General features: G+C 42.0%; 1 protein-coding gene across 3 annotated transcripts in view; it reads right to left on the bottom strand.

Annotated features, from left to right (window-relative positions):
- LOC132572476 (contactin-4) overlaps nucleotides 1-22,098 on the bottom strand; it is a 706,005-nt gene that overhangs the window by 408,269 nt on the left and 275,638 nt on the right. For all 3 annotated transcript variants that reach the window (XM_060239572.1, XM_060239573.1, XM_060239570.1), the window contains exons 3-4: nucleotides 19,793-19,919; nucleotides 12,961-13,136 (exon numbers count right to left, since the gene is read on the bottom strand). In XM_060239572.1, coding sequence (XP_060095555.1) covers nucleotides 12,961-13,136; nucleotides 19,793-19,919 — 303 coding nt within the window. The remainder of the gene's footprint in view (nucleotides 1-12,960; nucleotides 13,137-19,792; nucleotides 19,920-22,098) is intronic.

Below are 22,098 nucleotides of genomic sequence, written 5' to 3'. Positions count from 1 at the left end.
TTCCTCCAGGAACTCACGACTGCATTTCCCCACATCGTTGGTGCCAACATGCACCACGACCACTGGTTCCTCCCCAGCACTGCCTATCAGCCTATCTACTACACGTGTAATGTCCGCTACCTTTGCACCAGGCAGGCAAGTCACCATACGGTCGGTACGCAGTTTTGCCACCCAGCTGTCTACTTGCCTAAGGATCGAATCACCAACTACCAAGACCTGCCCCCCTCTCTCCCTGCCCAGGGATGGTTCCTTGGCGCAAAAGGATACCCGCTCACCAACTGAAGAAGAGGTCCCTTCTGAGGGCGCATTCCCCTTATCCTCAGGTGCCCTGTTCCCTCTCGACCCTCATGCTCCCTGGCAGCAACGGGGCTGCCACGCTCAGAGTGGGGCTCATCTAATATGGCCCCGAGAGTCTTCCCCAAGTGCCTAACTGACTGTCTCTGCTTCTTTAGGGCAGTTACCTCGGCCTCAAGGGTACAAACTCTTTCCCTGAGGACCAGGAGCTCCTCGCATCGAGCACACACCCAAGACTTCTGTCCTATGGGCAGATAGTCATGCATGTGACAAAACAGTGGAAAGCCCCCACCCCCCTGCTGGCATTCTACCTTCATGATAGCTTTTTTAAAATATACAGTCCCCTTTTAAATACTGTTTGTTTATGTGGCTCCCCTTCTGGAGGGGCACATTGTAAGCCGCTTTGAGTCTCTGATTCAGAGAGAAGAGCGGGTTATAAATCTGCAGTTCTTCATTGTCTTCTTCTTCCACACAACTCTAGGGTCTTGTCAGAAGCTTTAGTTGACCAGACAAGATCCCAAGGAGGTCTGATCTCTCAACAGAAAATGCAATGCACTCTAGTTGTTCCACCCACTGGGCAATTGTAGCCGGTGTTATTATGATTACTATTTGCTTCATGCTTCCTTTTAAACCTTGTCACATTGTTTTCTTACTTTGTTGGATATTACACTATGGCAATTGTGCACCTCCTGAATTATCGTGTCTATTCAGGTACATCCTGTTGTAAATGATAGCTATTATGCGATGATTGTGCACTATCCAATGATGTATGGAGACTGCGCAAGAGGAGAAAGGAAAATCAACTCTCTGGAAAGAATTGATGTTTCTGTCTGCTTTAAAATCAGGGGTGCCTATATACAAGCCTGATCCCTGCAGTGCTTGGGGCTTCATTCCTGTTACCACCAGACACCATGAGGGTGGACTGCAATAAGATAGATAAGTAGGATACAATAAAATTGTAGCATATTCTGGACTTTGCTTCACTATCCTCTGTCCTCATGTATACCATTCATTTAATATGTGTGTAAACATGCAGATGCATATCTCTCTCTTTGTGTCTATGTGGTGGAAATCTATATATCTAGAAATGATAACAGTAGATATCAAACAATGCTTCAAAATGTTTGTCATACTTAAGTATAACCTGAAGGAAATAAACAATGAATGGAAGAGAAATAGCCACATGCCCACGTGAGCAAAGGAAACACATTTCCCTCTTGCAACATTGCTTTCTCCAGTTAACACAGAAATTAAGCAGCTATGAGAGATGACACACATGTATAGTTCCACAAAGTCATAACACCTTCACCATCTCTTTCCCTCTCACCTGTCTTCAGGGACAATCAAAGCAATGCCTTTCATGCACTGCCTACTGAAACTCAGCACTGGCAATTGGAACTCCCATCACAGCCTTCTTGTTTGGTGTTGGCCATAACAGTTTTTCCTACTATTTCTAGAGATGCTTTTGAAAAGTGGTCTGTCCATGTATCTTCAAAGAACGTAAATCTCAAAGCCCTCTAGGACAAGCGTTCTTCAGAACAAAGCAAGGAGTGATTTTTTAAAACAAATTTTGAACCATTATTCATTTTTTGTGAATTGCCTTCAATTAAAAAGGAGGAATAAATCTCTTAACCAGCTAACTCAATAAATGGGCCATCTCACCCAGATCGGTCAACAACTCAGTTTTCCCAGGCCTTGGCAGATGCTTTCCTTCAACAGGCACAATTTTTATAAAAGAATATAGAAATCAAAATAAGGAGACTCATTCAAAGCATTCAAGATACATTAAAACCCCAGGTATTTTGTCTGCTTCAGTGTTGGCCTAACCTAACCCAGTAAAAAACAAAACACAGTACACAGTGTGTAAAGTGTGCATATCTCCTTTATCCTATTTGTAACAAGGTAGGTAGATAAAATGGAAAACAAAACATACATTGTGCCAGGCAGAAGATTTCACACTTTTATGCCCCATCCCAAGAGGAGACAGGAGCATCAATCACAATATTCCACCTAACCTGTACATGCAGTAGTTTAGGGAAAAGGCACTCTTCCCACAGAATTCATAACAAAACTACTGCTCAGGCTTTAGAAAGATTTTTTTTAAGTTTCACTCATGGATGCAAATGTGTTTTCCATGAACATATTTGACAAATAGTATCTGTGTTAGAGAAAGATATGCTGACTTGGTTGGCATTCTTCAGAGCTGCATCACAAAGGGCCATATCTCACAGTACATTCAGCTATTAATATTTGATTTATTTGTTTGAAATATTATCATGCCATCTGTCAGCTGAACGCTCTGGAGGCAGCAGGTGCCGATCAGCTTGCAGGGAAGATGTACTCACAGAGCAATGCAACCTATGAGAAGGGAACGATCAGACAGTACTACAAAATCAACTTCAAAAATGGGTCTTGCCAGTTTTATGAGCTTCACTCCTCACAGGAATTGATGCTTTGTATTCTGTAGGTTCTCTCCTCTTATGTTACACTGTTCACCTGGGTACACTGTTCCTAGAAAGGCATGGAAACAACTGAACACAATATAGATATTGTTACTAACGGTAGCACTATTTTTTTTTCTTTTGCAAATCATTTTAAACTAGCATATTAAAAGCAACATGAATAACACATAAAGAAACAAAGCTTGAGTGTTTTTATATGTAATTCATTCACAACTATGTTTTTTCTCTGGAGACTTTTCAGAGCTTAAGCCTGCACAAGTACTGCAAAAGTTCATTGTCATGACTGCAGTAAAAAAGTCAGCAAGGGTGTGTACCTACTTTAGATTTTGCTTACATTTTAACTTCCCCCCTCTTATTTATTTTCTGACTGTACTATTTCTTGTTCCTATCCCCCCTGCCAAAAAATACAAAAATAAAAACCTTGCCCCAAGCAGAGAAGCCTTTGAAAAACCAGTTTCCTTTGCAGGAAAGAACACTGGGAAGTTAGCTTATCACGATATCATGGAAGAAGAGTCACTTAAGATGGAGAAAGGTTTTTTAGGCTGCAGGAATATTTCAAGCTTTGCTGAATGGAGTGTTAGAATACATGATAATATCTCTGTTAAAATCTCTCATTACAAATACATATGCTGTACAAGTATTGTAGGGGTTTAAGCAGAACACAAGTTTTGTTAGTTCAACCCCCCCCCCCCCCAATCCTTAGCACAGAGAATGGCAAGCTTTCTTTGTTCCCCTCTCCTACCCCACCCATAATTCTAGACATTGAGCCTCTGAACGCTTTCGGCATCTATAACAAACATATGATAGGAATAATCTTTAGGTACATTTCAACTGACTTAATGTTCATCCATATTCAGATATTTAAAACAGTTTTGTTTATATCATCCTTATTACAGTGTACAACCAATGAAAAGCAAGTGTGTGTCAGGGGGGATATCAGAAATGCAACTAGGACAAAGAATAAATCAAGTACAACAAAGGTTAGCCCAAGGATTGCAGAAAGAGGTACTATATTACTAGGCATGTTACTCAATTAAAGCAAATTGTGCCCAATGAATTCTGCTTATCATTTTACAGCGCTTATATTCAGGATTCTTTGGTATACTTAAAAATATTTAGTTGAAATTGTTGCCAGTAAGACTGAGGATGCTGTCATGCATATTCATTTAAAGAACGCAACAGATTGCATGGCATGTTTCTCCACATGCACACTTTTCGAACTTCACACGGTCCACACTGCATAACCATGAGATGCAATAGGATTATTAAGAAAAAAAAATGTGTATGTGAAAAGTGCCATCAAGCTGGAGATGTGGTTTGTCTATCTTCTTCTGCAGAACTTTCCTTGGAGGTCTCCCTCTCAAGTACCAACCCTGTTCAGATTCTGATGAGATTGGGTTATACCATGCTGTCTTCCCTCACACGAAGAAAAAAAAATACAATATAATAAACATGCATACTGTAAAATATGAAGTCACTGTGAGATTCTTCTCACCATCACCAGAATACACAGATCAGACAGACCTTACTAGGTCTGCTGATATCTAATCTTGATACCATCAAGGCTAATCTGCATACAGGAGAATGCAATTTACAAGGCACCATGGCTTGCATCTACAGTCAGAGGCACACAAGTTCCAGAAGTGTAAATTGACCTATGGTTGTTTCAGTCTATCAGACCATCAAACTATGGCAGCTCAATAATGTTGCTGTGAACAACTATCATTTTACAGTAGCAGCATCCATCAAATAAAACAAAGGAACCAATATTAATCATTCAATGTAATAAAGTTGTTTCAAAGGAATCATTACAGAGGATCAATATTAGCTGTATATCAAATACACTTCAGTTCTCTGCCCAAGTTTATAGTGCTATGCCAGTGTGGCTTCAAATGAGGCCGGAAGACAAGTTCCTTTATCTAAAGCCCCCCCTCCCCTATCAATCTGTGAGTTGATAGAATAGAACTGACTGCTTTACTAGCACTATCTGTGTTTCCTGCACCCAAGAATATTTTCTGGACTCCTATAATAAATGGATTCCACATCTTCTCCCATAATGTGGTCCACTTATGTAATTCCAGGGATACAGTGACCCCCCCCCCCCCAGTTCATGGCATATGACTGTATGTAAGAGATGGGATCGTGACAACAATGATGCCTGTTCTATAAATTTGTCAAACTGGAAAAATGATGCATTTATGCTTCCAGTGAAACCATGCATAGGCAACTGACTATTGTCTGATGGTTATCTTCAGACCAAACTGGTGATAAGGATTAGAGTGCTATCATCTGATTAATAATTATATCAGGCACAGTAAAGCCAGACACATATCATGTATCTGAAAGCACTGTCTTTCATTTGGCATTTAGATTTCTAAGCAACACCCCCCCCCCCAATGCTGCCTAGATATATCACTCCCTCTATGCTAAGGAGCATTTTCTATGACAGTTAAGGGTGCACACCACAGAACAACAGCTTACTGCTCCAGTTAAAAAAAAAACTCATAAGCATGCAAAACTAACTGAGAAAGACATTGGTAAAGGGCACTGCTGAAAGTGCAGCTTAAAAAGCAGCAGTGCTGTCACACAAGAGTTAAAAGGTTCTAAATGTTGCTGTCTCCCTCCCATAATGTCCAGGAGTCTGTCAATTCCCAAGCAATTTACCAAGAGATCCTCACTACAAACTGAAGCAGCCCCAAACACAAAAATCAGACCAGATAGATCTTCCATACTACAACAGTGTTAAAATGCTAAGCCATGAATTAGGAAATATGACAATCCAGATCATCATGCGCCACAAGCAGAGAGCAGAAGGATCAAAGTGTACTAACTCCATAGGTGCCTGTAGGACAAGGAATAAATTTAACGAACCAGAGGGAAAAGAGGCTGCAGAGCACTTTATGAAATCAATTATTTATTTTGCTACTCCGTTATGTATTAATAATTAATAGTTCAAAGATCAACTTCTGAATAGGGTGAACCAACATATAGTCTCCTACAAACATTCCTTATCCAGACAAAGTTCCCTGTAGATTTTGGCAGCAATCCTGCAAGCAGGCTGCTTAACTCCCAGGGTGTTTTCGCACTGACCTTAATCAGCAGCGACGCCCCTCTTCACCGCGCAGGATCGGTGCGGATTTCGCACTAATTGCCGCGGAGCACCCGGAAGAGCCGGAAAGTCCCACGGCTTTTGCGGTGCAAATGGAAAGTGAGTTTTGGCGGTTTCCGTTTGCGCCGCAAAAGCCGCGGGACTTTCCGGCTCTTCCGGGTGCTCCGTGGCAATTAGTGCGAAATCCGCGCCGATCCTGCGCGGTGAAGAGGGGCGTCGCTTCTAATTAAGGTTAGTGCAAAAACGCCCCCAGAGTCTTCAAAAGGATTTATACCACCTAACTGTATTCAGGGTTGCAGATTTCATGTCTTTTATTTCTGAAATCAAGCTAGTATCTACTAGGAAACCATGCTGTTATGCTAAACTTTCTTGCCTACTTTCTTTATACATTGTTGTTGTTGTACAGACGCACAGTCGAGTCTGACTCTTTGTGACCTCATGGACAAAGTCATGCCAGGCCCTCCTGTCTTCCACCATCCTCCAAAGTCTGCTCAAATTTGTGTCTTTATACATTAGTAAATTGGCATCTGAGCATGCCATGTGTATTTAAAATCTTTATTGCTGGATGCGAAAGTTTCAGTCCATTTCTTATTAGTGTGATACAGCCAGTTCCTTACATTTTCCACAATGTATTCTCTATTTAAAAGACAACCAACTTTACTAGAAACAAATTTAAAATGTTAACGATGTATAACATAGCAAGTATTTGCTGGCACGTATTAGCACTTTCATCATAATTAGCGTGTAACCTAAATACATATTTCAGGCATAAATTGCTGACCCTCTCTGACCTCTTCAGGAGCTTAAATAGCTACTTCAGAATTTAATCTGCAGGGAATAAGTTATACAAAGAATAATTGAGCCTTTAAAAGAAAGAAAAAGAAAAAAAAATCAGGGACATCTTTTAATCATGTCCTTCTGTTCAAAATTTAACCCTTGAGCATAATGGCAGGCTTTTGTCCCCAAAGGGATGGAAGTAATTTAGCAAAGAAGTTAAAATGAGGCATAAGAGAAAGGTGACCCAGCAAAATAACAGGGAGTACGGATTCAAGGGAAAAGTGTAAAAGGTACTGGTTGGTAAGACAAATGGAGTGTCTGACAGTATGGTATCATGGTTTTCTAAAAATATCTTAACATGGGACGGGAAGAATACTTGGGTGCCTGAAGCTGAAATGTTGGATCTTCAGGTAGGTCAGAGGTTGGAAGTACAAGAATAGTCAATGGAGAGGTCCCTGGGTTGCCAGAAAAGGGTAGGTTAAATTCAGGATAAATGATATTGTAAAGAAGAAATAAAAATCTAAAGAGGAATTGAACATTGTGGCAGCCATTTCAAAATCTGGACTGGTTTCTGATTATCAAGTGTTTTCAGTTTCCTTCATAAAATGCCAATAGCAGGCAATTTTAAAATAATGATATAATAGGTAATTAAAAAAAAGAGGGGAAGAAACTGAGATTTAAATCATTTCGGACACCTGGGGCCACCTCATAAAGCATCCATCATTGTTGAATTCATTACATGAGAATTACAAATACCTAACTTAAATGCTGCTATTGAAAACCATACATTATTAAAATTGGTGCTCAACTTTATTGCTTTTCGAAGTATCTTGTGTAATAAACTTAATCCTCCATGGTTATTTCAAACGCCAAAGAGTTCTGTTTGCAAACTTCTGACTAGACAACAAAACATGACATAGGGTTTTGAAAACTTAAAAACATCAGCTGACTTTTTTTGCCTTTTTGAACTGCACATCATGTTTGCGATCCAAATGTGAATGATGTGCCTGACATCTGATTGATATAAATGTTGAGCTGTTGGTTGCAAGAGTTGGTATTTACCATTTCAGCACTAAGCAATCAACTTTGCCTATTAAGCCATCTTTCTTATTTACAAATCAGTCAAGCTAAGGCTTATGCTTGCTCATCTACTAACATTAACACATGTGGTCTTGGACTACAATAAATAGCAATGATTTAAATGCAATACAGATTTTAATGTTCTATGCTCACAAGGAAAAGAGTTTTTTAAAAAAAATCTTTTGTAGCAGGAAAAAAAATTACGATCCATTAAATTCAGAGATCAAAGGACGTCTCCCATTCATGACAATGGGATTGTCCATGTGGTATATCTGTTGTATACATAAAAATGGAACAGTCTGTTCCCCCCTCTGATAGTCATGTTCGTTGGTTCAGTCTCATGGGTGGCATCCTTGCTTGTTAGCTAGACTTGCAGGCTTCATGAGCTCCCATCCCTTGAAACCAGTTAATTCCTCCTTGTATTTTTTTTTGTTAATAAATGGATGGGTCTCTGTTGTGTGAACGTAAGAGCTAGATCCAGAGGAATAACCAGAAAATTTTGGGTGGTTGGGCACTGGAAAATCTGGAGGAGTGGGAGAGGGGGGAAGAGAGAACTCTCCTTGCCTCTCCAACTGTTGGAGAGGCATGAGCTCACTGGCTTTTCTTCCTGCTTCTGCAGCTGAAGTTCTTCTAACACAGGGGTAGTCACAAACTGTGGCTCTTTCATGCATATTGTGTGGCTCTCAAAGCCCCCACCTCCCCGTTGGCCAGCTTGGAGAAGTCATCTCTCTTTAAATCACTTCTCCAAGCCAAGCCACTGTTGGCTTGGAGAATGCATTCTTTCCACTTCTCCCTCCCTCCCTGCCATCTATTTGCTTTCCTCTCTCCCTCCCATCCTTCCGGCTCTCAAAAATCTGATGTTTATGTCTTGTGGCTCTCAAGCATCTGATGTTTATTCTATGGAGATCTTATGTTAACCAAGTTTGGCCACCCCATTCTAACATAACACAGCACTCCACCTCAAACAAAAGGATGGTGTCAGTTAACTCCATGCTTGAGAGGATACAAATGGAGTATAACAGCAGATTATCCATAACTCTTCATTATTAAGAAAAATACCTTTACACATTAGTCTCCTGCTTTGACATATTTATTGTTCCACTAGTTGCCCCCCCTTCCACCCAGTAATTAAATCCAAATATTGCAACCTTATTATTACTGTTTAGTCTTTGCATATGTCAAAATATCTCATTAAGCTGTATGCCAATTTGCTGTTCACCTATGTAGAGGCATCTGCTTAGATAGATAGATAGATAGATAGATAGATAGATAGATAGATAGATAGATAGATAGATAGATAGATATGAATTTTAACTTCCATTTCATTGTATCTAAAGAAGTGTGCTTGCATACGAAAGCTCATACCTCGAATAAACTTTTTTTTGGTCTTAAAGGTGCCACTGGACTAATTTTTTTTCTACTGCTTCAGACCAACACAGATGTCCACCTGGATTTATGCTGTTTAATGTTATCTTTGGGGAGTGCTTTTTTTGAACAGGAATGCAGTACTGGCTGGCTTGGTGTCAGGGGGTGTGGCCTAATATGAAAATGAGTTGCTGCTGGGCTTTTTTTACAAAAAAGCCCTCTCTTTTGGCTCCTCTGCATCTGAGAAGGCTATAACTTTTCTACTGCTAATTCACAAAGGGAACTGGGCTAGCCATCATTCCCTTTGAAACAGATGTGTGGCATCAATTCCGGTATTATGGCTTATATACTCAAACTGGAATGTGTGAAAGACCATGTCTTTCAAGCATGCTATTGGCCTTTTATCAGTGGACTGACTGTGTAATAAAATGTCTACAAAGACTGACATCTAGGATGATTATTTCTACAACTAGATTTCAGGAAGTCTAGGGATGACATTAGCCTTGGGACAATTATGAGAAGCCTGACTGGGGAACTCATCTACTTTCCGTTTGCATTAAGAAAGGAAACAGCAGACAGGGGCTGGCATAACACTGGATGAGAGACTAGTATGGAGGTAAGTTCAAAGTGGGCTGACCTTGAACAGCACTCATCAGCAAAATGCCTTCTCTGTCCTCAGCTGCTCTTTCACCTTTTTGTATGACACATAAGGTGATAAGTCCCATAAAGAGATGAGAGAGCAGCAGATGCTAGTAAAATACACCTAGCCGCTTACCCAGCCAGCTGCTGCCACTCAGGTGATGCAGTGGCTCTAAAGTTGGGGTTGCCTATGGGCTATATGAATGTACTTGGATGACCAAATGTGAACCATGGACTAAGATCATAGAATCATAGAGTTGGAAGGGATCTCCAGGGTCATCTAGTCCAGCCCCCTGCACAATGCAGGAAACTCACAAATACCTCCCCCTAAATTCATAGGATCTTCATTGCTGAAGATCCTGAAACTACAACAAAATATCTATATGTTATAGATATCTATAACAAGATATCTGAAACTATAATAAAAAGGAACGTTGCAGACTCTGCTCAAAGTGAATTAGTACAGCTTTAGGATTCTTTAAGGAAGGATTTCAGGGTAGGGGTTGTTGTTACTATGCCTGAGTCACAGCAGTCTTTGTGTGTGCCTGTGTGGAGGTCTACCCTATCATAGCCACTAACTATGCATGGTTTTTAAGGATTCTGAAGCCCTGGTAAATTTTACTTCCCAGAGATCTCTGTGTTGAAAAGACTTTGTATTGCTAAGACTTTGTTCTTAATTAAACCCATCCCCTTCACGTACCCCTCCCAGCTAGGGGCAGTGACAAAGAACTAGATTTTTCTGAGATTTTAGAGAAGACTCATGAATAGCCAGAGATCACCCACAACCACACACCAGGTTGTACTAGGAAACAGTACAACTAGTCCAAATTGAGATGGGAAGTGGGGAATTCAACCATTTCAGAATTCAACCATTTCCTTGGACAAAACTGTACCTTTCCTGTCCAAAGCATAAGTAACTTAGCAATATATTCTTCATAATTAGCAGAGATGTGTCTGGAGAGTGAGAATATAATATCCTATTCCCTGACCTACTTCTTCCTCATGTTTTACATAAAACTCTATCCAGAGCAACTGGAGTTAGAGAAGAATGATCTAAGAAAAGTTGGTAAGCCTATCAGAAGAATGTCCTCCATAACAGGCCAGGAAAACCAAACAGCAGCAGCAACAAAAATATGTCAAGACAATGGGCATTTTTGCACTTAGCGTTTGCTACCGTTATTCCGCGGAGGAATTCTGTCCGAACCATTTCCCCCATTTTTGCACAATGGTCTCTTTTGCGCAGTCGGTTTCCATGCAGCCCATGTAAAATCGTTTTCACACTAGCATCGACTTGACTTCAAGGCCCTGTCAATCATTTTTTTTAAGCGCATGGCTGGTTGCATTACTGCATAACAACGTAACACATCACCGCTGTTCCTCCCCCTTGTTTTCACGGGCAAACCTCCACAGCCCTTTATGTATTGACAGAAGCATTCGCAATGGAGAATCTGGTTAATGAGACTGTGGCGTGTCTTTATTCCATAGTGGAGGTTTTGCTTTTGTGCCTGTACGCCGGACGCCAACTCATTAATGCACATGCAAGGAGATCCTCGTACAGCAGTTGCAATTCTCGCAAGATTCCCCCCCCCCAACACTTATGTCCGCAGGGATCGACCCTGATGTGTGATAACGCTGCATTAAGGATATGACAAAATTCCGTAGTTGCGAAATATCACAGTAACGCAATCAAATAGAAGTAGTCGGGAAAAAAACAGCAGGCACCGCTTAACCGGCAATGATGCACGCTTGCTTCTGACCACTGCCATCAACTTATGTGTGATCTGAAGGATGCGTATCAATCAAAGTAGTAGTAAGCAGGATTCCCTAAAACAAGCTGTGGATGCTGCCCTCAGACTTCGATCTAACGGAATGCATCATGCATGTGTTGTGTATGGTGTATGGCACTTCATTGATTCCTTGATTCATTGAAATTTCGGAATTTCATAGCTGTGAAATATCGCTATTACGCAAGGAACTAAAATGAAGAAAAAAAATGGCCGGGTGGGCATGTTTCGGAAGCACCACGAACACACACTACTAGGTTATACGGCTGATGATTGGCCAGGCCAGCAGCGTACATGATTTGCATTGCATTGCACGTCCCAGGGGGATGAAGTGGGAGGACTGAAAGGCAGAGAAGGGTGCCGCCCCCAAAGCAGTCGATACGGAACGGGATGGGTTTCCCACAACAAACTCCGTGGAGTGGATCTGCAGGTTTTAGGAAACTCTGCTAACATGCGCATCCAGATACTGTGCGGTGAAAGTGCTGAAGCCGCGGATCAAACCCTGACTGCGGAGCAGCATGTGCGAAATCAAGCAAAAGATCTGGAGGTAAATGGGGTGCCACCCTGGGATAAACGCTAATGCGAAAACGCCCAAACAATTCGCCTAATGGATTGTGGCTCACCACTATCACAAGCAACCCTAATCTGAATCTTTAACCAGAGCTTTACCTTAAACTATATCACTGTGGGTTCAATCAGCTGAGCTTCATAAATAAGGATGTTAATTTTAGGAATATTTTACTAAAAAAATACATGACCTTTCAGGATATGCTGAAATATATAGTTTACAGAATAGTTTTATTATGTAACATCACAACATACTTCATAAATCAAGAGAAATCCGAACTAGTAAAAGAAATGTCTTCAGGCTAAATATGGACTTTGGGACAGGGGGAAAAATTGCAACCTTCCAGCTGGAAGAATTTGGCAGGCAAAACCACAGATAAAACATGTGCCGCAAAACTTGAAACAATTTACAAACTGGCAGAAAAAGTAATCTGAGTGCACGCTGCCCATAAGAGGCAAGCAAAGTCAAACCATAACAGTACTACAAAAATGTCAAAGCCACATGCATTCAACAAATCTCACATTACGTACATAAAATATAAACACAACCTTTTGGGATTTTCTCTTTTTGAAACCTTCCAATACCTTTGAAGACTATGTGGGTACATCTGTCTTCTCTCCCATGCCCTACCATAAACCCCCTTTCTCTTTTTAAAAAATCTAAAATTTAGAGAGGCAACCAGTCCAGTGATGCACTCATTAAGAACCTGTCAAAATATTTGAATTTCCAAACAGAGCAAGTATTTGTTCTACAAATCAAAAGACATTCTATAAATGGAATAATATAGAAGCTTTTCGGAATACATCAATTTTAAAGCCTTTTTTTCTCCAACATTATGTTACAACAATGTAATATTTGCCATGGCGTATAATTGCTACTTACATGCAAATTGAAGTTTAGCTTCTCTGCTAACAATTGTTCCAAATGAGTTTGTTGCTATGCATTGGTATGTTCCAGCATCTTGAGTTTTATTGGGATTATCGATCAACAAGCTGCCTTCAACCACACTGTAGCGGTAATCTATACCAATGTCAACAATGGTTCCATTTAACTTCCACCTATAGTACAAAAATGGCAGTAGTTGAATTTTGCTAGCATTATAAGATTTCCACCTTTTTTGCACAAAATGCAGCAAAAAGACATTCTCTTTATTTTCAAACCAGCATGAAAACACAATTTCTGCCTAAAACTAAAATGATGTAACATATAACTTGATGTGTATATGTTATTCCCAAACATGATTAATGTTTACATCCTTGCTGCTGCTGATGCACCTTGTGATTAATTATTTTCATAGTGCCATACAGTTCTAGGGCTAGAACACTTTCATTAAGTCATGGGACTCCAGACTGAATACTAGCTCCACACTAGCTATCTAATTCAGACTATAGTAGAACACTGATGACAGAAAAAGTAAAATAAATCACAATGTAATAAGGATAAAGTTGCACATTTAAAAAAAACAAACAAAAAAAAACAACACATCACCACAAGATCTGAATGGTTTTTCCAAGGAAAAGAACCAGGAAAAAAATTATTTTAACTCCCTTGGTAGGTTTATTTTCTCCTTCAGCCCTAGGTGTTTGTTTTACAGTTCAGAAAATTTAATAGGGTTTTTTTTTTCACTGAGATTTTTCTCCATGTTAACACATTGCCATTTTTATAGCCTATAATGGAGCATTTATTCTGCTTGTAATAGCATATTTTCATACTGTAGCTTTAACTCATGGCTCCACATACCATTTATAATTTAGGACACTATAAATGCCATTATCTCAGTTTTACAGATCTAGAAGATGAGCAGAAATTAGGTACTCCCTCTCTATTTATGGAGCTGCTCTAGAGTCCTATATTATGTCTGAAAATATTCCCTCCTCCATAATTTCAGAACAGATGTTTTATTATCCATCTACAGTTCCTCCCTTCCCCATTATTTTGCAGATCTGCTGCACGGAGTGTAGCCACTCCACATTTCCCAATAAATTAAGTTGATTCAAACATCACAGAACCATTCCTCAGCAGCTTATTTCAGCTGAATTTAGGTGTTGTATAAATATGGCTCTAGAACTTAGGACAAAATTGCAAGTGTAGAATCACAACACACAATATTCCTTCTTTACTCCCCTTTTCTTTAAGAAACTTTCCCCCCTTTCTTTAAGAAACTGTCAGCAAGAAGAACGCTAGTCATTTCCCAGTACAATCCTAAACCCCATTTCTGAACAGTTTAGGATAGTAATTAAACCCTATGCAGGTGCATTCTGAAGATTCACCAGTGTATCTGAAGATGCACCAACGTTAAGCTGTGTCAGAACTGGGCTGATATAACACTGGCACTGGAATATGAATAAGCAGCATCAGAGACATGCTAGGGGAAGAGTAGGAGTTAGTATCCTAAGCCTCTCCAAGACCAGTCTCCCACCACCACCGTGCTGGCATACTGTTACAGCAGCAAGAACCCTGGCATTGTTTTTAAAATTCCCTTTGAACACATGGAGAGTGAAAATACAAGTTCCTTCTCAGTCTCCCAACCTGTTCCTGAGACAAGCACAGTTTAGGATATCGTCAGTATGCGATAAAGGGATCCGGCACATCCCACCACCCCCACCCCCGCGCCGCATGCTGCTGCTGCTATTGGAATTATATCCCGCCTATACTCTGAATCTCAGAGTCTCAAAGTGGTCACAATCTCCTTTACCATCCCCCCCAACACAACAGACACCCAGTGAAGTGGGTGGGGCTGAGAGAGCTTTTACAGCAGCTGACCTTTCAAGGACAACTCTGGCGAGAGCTATGACTGACCCAAGGCCATTCCAGCAGCTGCAAGTGGAGGAGTGGGGATTCAAACCCAGTTCTCCCAGATAAGAGTCCGCACACTGGACCACCACACCAAGCTGCATAAGGGAGCACTTTTTGTAACCATCTAAGGAGGGAGGGGCATCAACATTGTTGCGGTATATTGCGAATTCTTCTCTGCTGAACTCATAAAGCTGTCTTATACTGAATCGGATCTTTCATCCATCTAGGTAAGTGCTGTCTACTCAGAGTGGCAGAGGCTCTCCAAGGTTTCAGGGGAATTGAACCTGAGACCTTCTGCATGCTTAGCATATGCTCTGCCACTTAGACATGGACACCAAGGGGAAGCCACTGCTCCTTAGGATTACCAATGTTAAGGTGGGGCCTAGAGTTCTTCTGGAATGCTACTGCAAGGCAGACAGTGAAGGTTCTCAGGTTGCACACTAGTGGCATCTTCTAAACAGCCTGCATGACATGGGATGGGCAGGTCCAGAAGGACCACAAAGGTTGCAAGAATTAATAATAGTGGGTGGAGGTAATGAACTCCTGAGTGCAGTAGCTAGATGGTGTAGTCAAAATAAAGGGCATGCAGGTTGGGGCTAACAAGCTTGAGAAGACACTCTCCAGTAATTATGTTCAATGGGACTGTGCCTGGCACTCCTTTCTAGTCTTCCTAGCCACATGTGGAATATGAACTAGAAACATTGTGTGTCTTATGATTGTTCCTTCCCACTGTGCTATGTCTTTCTTTTCAGTCTTCCCTGCTGTGATATATAGAGCCAGTGTTAACCCCAAGAGAGAAGCGAAAATTTTAATGCCCTTGGTGATGTCTTGTTCCTGTGTGCATTCTTAGATGTGCAGTTAGAGGATTGTTCTTGAGTGAGTTGTAGACCATGACTGCCCATCCTGAGCCCTTGAGCAGGAGAGGTCTTTGGTGTTCCATCAGGATTTTTTGTGCTAAGTGAGCTACAAAAAATATGTCATGCTTTGACTGGAGTGGCTGTATTTTGTTCTTTGTGTGTGCAGCACTGGCACTAAGGTGCTGGCACTGAGCTGCTGCCCCAGGCAAGTGGGGAATCACAACACACACACCCAGGAATTTTTCTGAGCAGGAACGCACAGAAACGCAGTTCCGGCTGGCTTGGTGTCAGGGGTGTGGCCTAATATGCAAATAAGTTCATACTGGGCTTTTTCTACCAAAAAACCATGTGAAACATTGGTGATGTCAGAGGGTGTGGCCTAATATGTAAATGAATTCCTGCTGGGCTTTTTCTACCAAAAAAGCCCTGCACGCACCCAACTTCCTGCCCACTGCATACCCTTTCCCCCACCACCTGAGTGCAGCGGTAGCAGGCCCCAGTTGACATGCTGGAGTGCACCCACCGCCATGCCTTCACCACTTGCCTCAAGGCTGGGAAGAGAAGGGAAGAGGTAGAGCAGGGGAGGGGAGGAGCCAAGAGCTTTTTCTTGCCTTGCCACCAGCTGCTTTTATTTGCTGGCAGTTCAGCCTCCCTCACAGGTTGCCTGGGCTGCCTGAAGGGAGAGGGTGAGAGGGGGGTCCCTCCAATGTCACGCCAAAATCTTAAGTGCAGAGCACTGGATGGCCCAAAATGAAACAAAACTGATACCAGGCAGGAACAACCCTGGGCAAGTATTCTGGAAGTGTGAGTCAGAGACTCTGACTGTCTACAGCCTCTTCCCAGAGAGATGCATAATTTATGGCAATGGGTCTCCTAAAACCTATTAATGCACTAATCACATCAACACACAACTTTATTTCCTCTGGTAGCCCCCTCCATGAACTATGGTTTGCAGCAGAGGTGTGTGGGTGCTATATGGGTCTGTACCATGGTGAAGCTAGGACTCTCTCAATTTGTTACAGCCCCCACCCACCAGGCCGGGCACATGTTAGACTTGATCTTTGCGGCTGGGGTTATGGTGGACGATGTAACCGCAGAAGCGGTGCCATGGTTGGACCACTTTGCCCTTAGGGCTCGTGTAGATATTCCACCCCAAACCTAGTTAGACGACGAGCATATTATGGCTTGCCCGCAGAGCCAGATGGACCCAGAACGGTTCCAAATGGCTCTACGGGACCCCTGGACCTCTGGCGATTCTCTCAATGACCTGGTTGAGACCTGGAATAGCCGGCTCTCTAGGGCCCTCTGGCGATTCTCTCAATGACCTGGTTGAGACCTGGAATAGCCAGCTTTCTAGGGCCATTGATGAGATCGCACCTCGACGCCCTCTACGACCTCGGACTAGGCTGGCTCGGAGCTACCCCAGTTGAAACAAGGTCTCAGAAGGCTAGAGAGGCAATGGCGGCATACTCGTGACGAAGCGACGAGAACATCTTATAGGGAGTTTATGAGATCCTATGAGATGGCAGTCAAGGCCACAAAGAAAACATACTTTGCGGCTAAGATTGCGTCTGCAAATTCGCGCCCAGCACAATTGTTTAGAATAATCCGGAATTTCACTACATTGCCACAAGGCAAGCCAAACGTTAAGGAATTGGAGATTGGCTGTGAGGCTTTTGCGAATTTTTTTGCAGATAAGATCTAGTTGCTCCGCCACGACTGCCCTGCCATATTGGATACAGTGTGTGAACTCGAGGCCCCGTGCGTGTCTTCTGGTTTGATCCTGGACTGTTTCAATTCACTCAACTTGGAGGAAGTCGACAGAATCCTTTTCACTGCACGCCCAACTACTTGTGATCTGGACCCATGCCCCTCCTGGCTAATTAAGGCTTGCCAGGAGGAGCTAAGATGTCCTATACGGGACTTCATAAATAGATCTCTTTTGGAAGGCTCCTTTCCAACACCCCTGAAAGAGGCAGTGGTCCGCCCCCTCTTGAAAAAGGTTACATCAGATCTGGCCGAATTGGCACATTATTGGCCGGTCTCAAATTTGGGCAAAATTATAGAGAGGGGTGTGGCGTTGCAGTTACAGAGTTTCCTGGATGACGCTTCGACCCTAGATCCATACCAGTCCGGCTTCCGCCCGGACCACGAGACGGAGATAGTGTTGGTCGCCCTCATGGATGACCTCCGGCGACATCTGGATCGAGGCGGCTCAGCAGTATTGCTGTTGTTAGACCTATCGGCTGCGTTCAATATGGTCGATCATCGGCTGCTGACCCGCCGCCTCGCCAACACAGGAATTCAGGGGCTAGCCTTACAGTGGCTCTCCTCCTTCCTTGAGGGTCGGGGACAAAGGGTGGCAATTGGGGGAGAGCTGTCCCAGAGACACCTACTTAATTGTGGGGTGCCTTAGGGGGCAGTTCTCACCCCGATGTTGTTTAACATCTACATGCGCCCCCCTGCCCAGATTGCCCAAAGGTATGGGCTGGGTTGCCACCAGTACGCTGATGACACCCAGCTCTATCTATTGATGGACGGCCGGACTGACGAGGTCCCTATAAATCTGGACCGGGAGCTGCAAGCCGTGGCAGGTTGGCTTAAGCTGAGTGGGCTGAAGTTGAATCCAGTGAAGACAGAGGTCCTTTGCCTAGGTCGCGGTGGGCTGGGAGAGGGGATTCCCCTACCAGCCTTTGACGGTGCATCACTGATACCAGTGCGTAGGGTCAAGAGCCTGGGAGTGCTACTGGAGCCTTCCTTGACAATGGAGGCCCAGATAGCAGCCACTGCTAAATCCGCCTTTTTCCATCTTAGAAAGGCGAAGCAGCTGGCCCCTTTCCTGGAATATGGCGACCTGGCAACAGTGATTCATGCAACACTCATCTCGAGGCTGGACTACTGTAATGCCCTCTACATAGGACTGCCCCTGTACCAAACTCGGAAACTGCAGCTAGTGCAGAATGCAGCAGCCAGACTGTTAATGGGACTACCTCGGTGGGAACATGTGCGGCCTAGGCTGCAGGAACTGCACTGGCTGCCAATTGTGTACTGAGTTCGTTACAAGGTGCTGGTTATTACCTTTAAAGCCCTATATGGCCGAAGACCTGCCTACCTTAGGGACCATCTCTCTCCATATGTCTCCAGAGAGCACTAAGATCTAGTTCACAAAACCTTCTGAAAATCCCTGGGCCAAGGGAGGCCAAGCTAAAAACAACAAGGGAGCAGGCCTTTTCGATAATGGCTCCCCAATGGTGGAACCAGCTGCCAGAGGAGGTACGGGCCCTGCAGGATCTTAACCAGTTCCGTAGGGCTTGTAAAACCGCCCTCTTCCAACTTGCCTTCTAAGGTGGAGTCTTGTAATGATATCCAGCCATCTTTATTTATATATGTACTGAAACTGTAGCACCATTAATTTATACCGGTTTTAAATTATCTATTTAACTTAAATTCATGAATTTGTATTTTAACTGTATTTTATTGTATTAATTGTATTTTATTGTTATATCATGGTATATGTATCATGTCTTGTAAGCCGCCCTGAGCCTGTCTTGGTGGGGAGGGTGGGATATAAATAAAAATATTATTATTATTATTATTATTATTATTATTATTATTATTATTATTATTATTATTATTATTATTATTATTATTACCTTGATAAGTTTTTTCTTTCTTTCTTTCACACATATTCCTTTTTGTGGGATACACCTCCCCATAAAACTGTGCAAGGTTCCCCCCTCCCCTGAATGCTCAGGGTTTAGAGAATATTAAGCAAACCATGTAGCAGCCATACACTTAGGTGATGTTTTAATTTATGTATTAAAGTGAGCTCTGGGCCACAGAAACCTGTGACACAATAAATTTGTCACTCTTTAAATTGCCCCGAGATCTTTTTGCTAATTTGCTGCTACAGAGCACCATGGCTAAACTCTCACATGTTAAACTAGCCTGGATGATGTGCCTAAGGTTTACTGCAGTAGTTCCAGTTAAATCAGCATAATGCAAATGTTATATTCCTTGCTTCACAACAGTGCTTAAAAATGAATAAATGTGCAACAAACCTTATCGTTGGTTTAGGATTTCCCTTCACTTCACAGTTCAATTTTACTTTCTTTTCTTCAGAATTGAGTGCAAAAATGACATTGCTTGGTTGCTGGATGAAAACTGGTCCATGCAGCGTATTGTCATCTACAGTATAAACAACAACAAAATATATGTTCGCATTACATGAAACGCTCTTGTTATCATCAACATGAAGAACCGGGCTCCATAATTCTATAAACCCTTTAAGAAGTTGAAGGCTTACCCAAATAAGCAGACTAACAAGAAACATATATGCTAACAAAAACAAATATAACATTAAAAGACTAGGGTGGTGGCAGTAAGTAAGTTGCTAAGCATACTGCTAAATAAGCAATAAACATATATTCAAATATGTCAGAAGCATAAAATCAGTCATGCAGTTCAATTAATTGATGGGGGAAAGATTGCTTGACAGAAATTAGGAAGTTTGGGAAGCAGATAGAAGAATTTTTAGCATCAGTCTTTAATATAAAAGGTTTTAGATAGGTATCTGTGCCTGTACCGTTTCTTTTAAATGAGTCATCAGAACAACTATGTCAAAAAGTATACGACAAAAGATGAAATAACAAATTTACCAATTAACAAGTCTCTGAGAGCAGACAATTGCTACCTGAGAGGCCAAATACAAAAGTGTTAATCTTTTTTTAAAATTATACAATTTAACTGAAACAGTGAGTGTTTCTGAGCATAGTTAAGAGTGCTCACTCTTTGCTTTAAGGTATTAAATGTTGGCCAGGATACGTGAAGGATCACCTTCTCTCATACTGCCCAGTCCACAAACTAATATGTTACTCACAAGTCTCATACTATGTGCTCAAATGTTTTAATGTTGACTGCATTGGGAACTCTAATTGGGTGGAAAGGCAGTGTAAAATCATTTTAGATCAATAGATACATATATGCTTCTGTTTTCAGAGATGAAGTAGATGGTAACTTGCTTACAGAATGCCTTTCTTCTTGTTCCTGTCTTAGAATCTCTTAGATACCAGGCTAACACCTTCCTTTTAAGAGAGGGGGCTGATTTTGAGAAGAGATTTATATTTTTTTTAAAAAAAGAAGCTATAGATTTTAGGCTGTTTTTATGCTGCTGCTGCTGCATTTTTACCATTCATTGTTACAACTTTTATGGTGTTTATGTTGTTATATTTTACTTTGTGAGCAGCTTCAAGCTTCAAGGCTGAACTCCTTTCCTCTGCCCCAGTGTGAGCAGAGGAAAGCATGGGGGTGCACAATAAGCTGGGGAGCGGCCAACCCTCCATGCTTTCAAGGACAACTCAAACATCAGGCTAGCTTTCAACGTACTTTATTGCTGACTGACACCAACACAGGCCTGTCTGCTCTGTTGCAGGGGAGTTACATAATTCCCTGCTCTGACCACCTGATTCCCTGCCCTGAGCCATGCAGCTGGAACACACCTTGCACTCCACTTCCTAGGTCCTTTCCACAATTGACCCAAATGTCCAAGTAATTGCAGTTTTCCTGGTTACCATGGGAGTGGCCCTCTCCTCTCATGCCATTTTCATAATCAAAGGGTACTTCTTCCCCAGTCAGGGCTATAGCTGACCCTATCACCCAGCTGTGTCCAATAAGGGACATATCTTGCCCACTGGCTTAGTTCTAATGGAGTTCCCTATCTGCTTGTTCCCTAAGACTCTGTGCATGTCACATAGGCTTTATAGAGAGGTGATATAGAAATTGTCTAAATAAATAAACATAATTGCCTGCTTCTTGAGGACCAGAAGTATGAAACGTAACAGTAAGTTTTAAAAGAGATCAAAGGAGAAACCAGGAAAAACAGGATGATAAATCTGCTCCAGATATATTGATAGCAAATATTATTAGCTATTAATTATTCAAGAAACAGAATAATAAGCCTTGATGAAAAAGAAACTAGCATTGCTTCTGAAAGGAAATTCTTTTAGTATTCTTTGTGAGTGCTGACAATACAGAGATACTGGTGATCCCATAGACATAATATATTAGGACTTCCAAAAAGGTTTTGATTCAAACATCTTCATGAACACATGAACCTGCCCTATACTGAATCGGACCATTGGTCCATCAACATCAGTACCCTCTATTCAGACTGAGTACTGTCTATTCAGACTGGTATAGGTCTCAGGTAGAGCTCTTTCACCTCACTGGCTATCTGACCCTTTTAACTGGAGATGCCAGGGATTGAACCAGGGACCAAGCAGATGCTTTACCACTGAGCCACAGCCTCCTCAAAGGCTCCTGAGTATACTGATCAGGCATAGCGTAGGGAGGGCAGGTCATCTTCTGT

Source organism: Heteronotia binoei, chromosome 5 (genome assembly GCF_032191835.1).
Source record: "Heteronotia binoei isolate CCM8104 ecotype False Entrance Well chromosome 5, APGP_CSIRO_Hbin_v1, whole genome shotgun sequence".
Taxonomy (NCBI): Eukaryota; Metazoa; Chordata; class Lepidosauria; order Squamata; family Gekkonidae; genus Heteronotia; species Heteronotia binoei.
The sequence above is the reverse complement of the archived record's forward strand: the minus strand, read 5'-3'. Positions and strand labels throughout refer to the sequence as shown.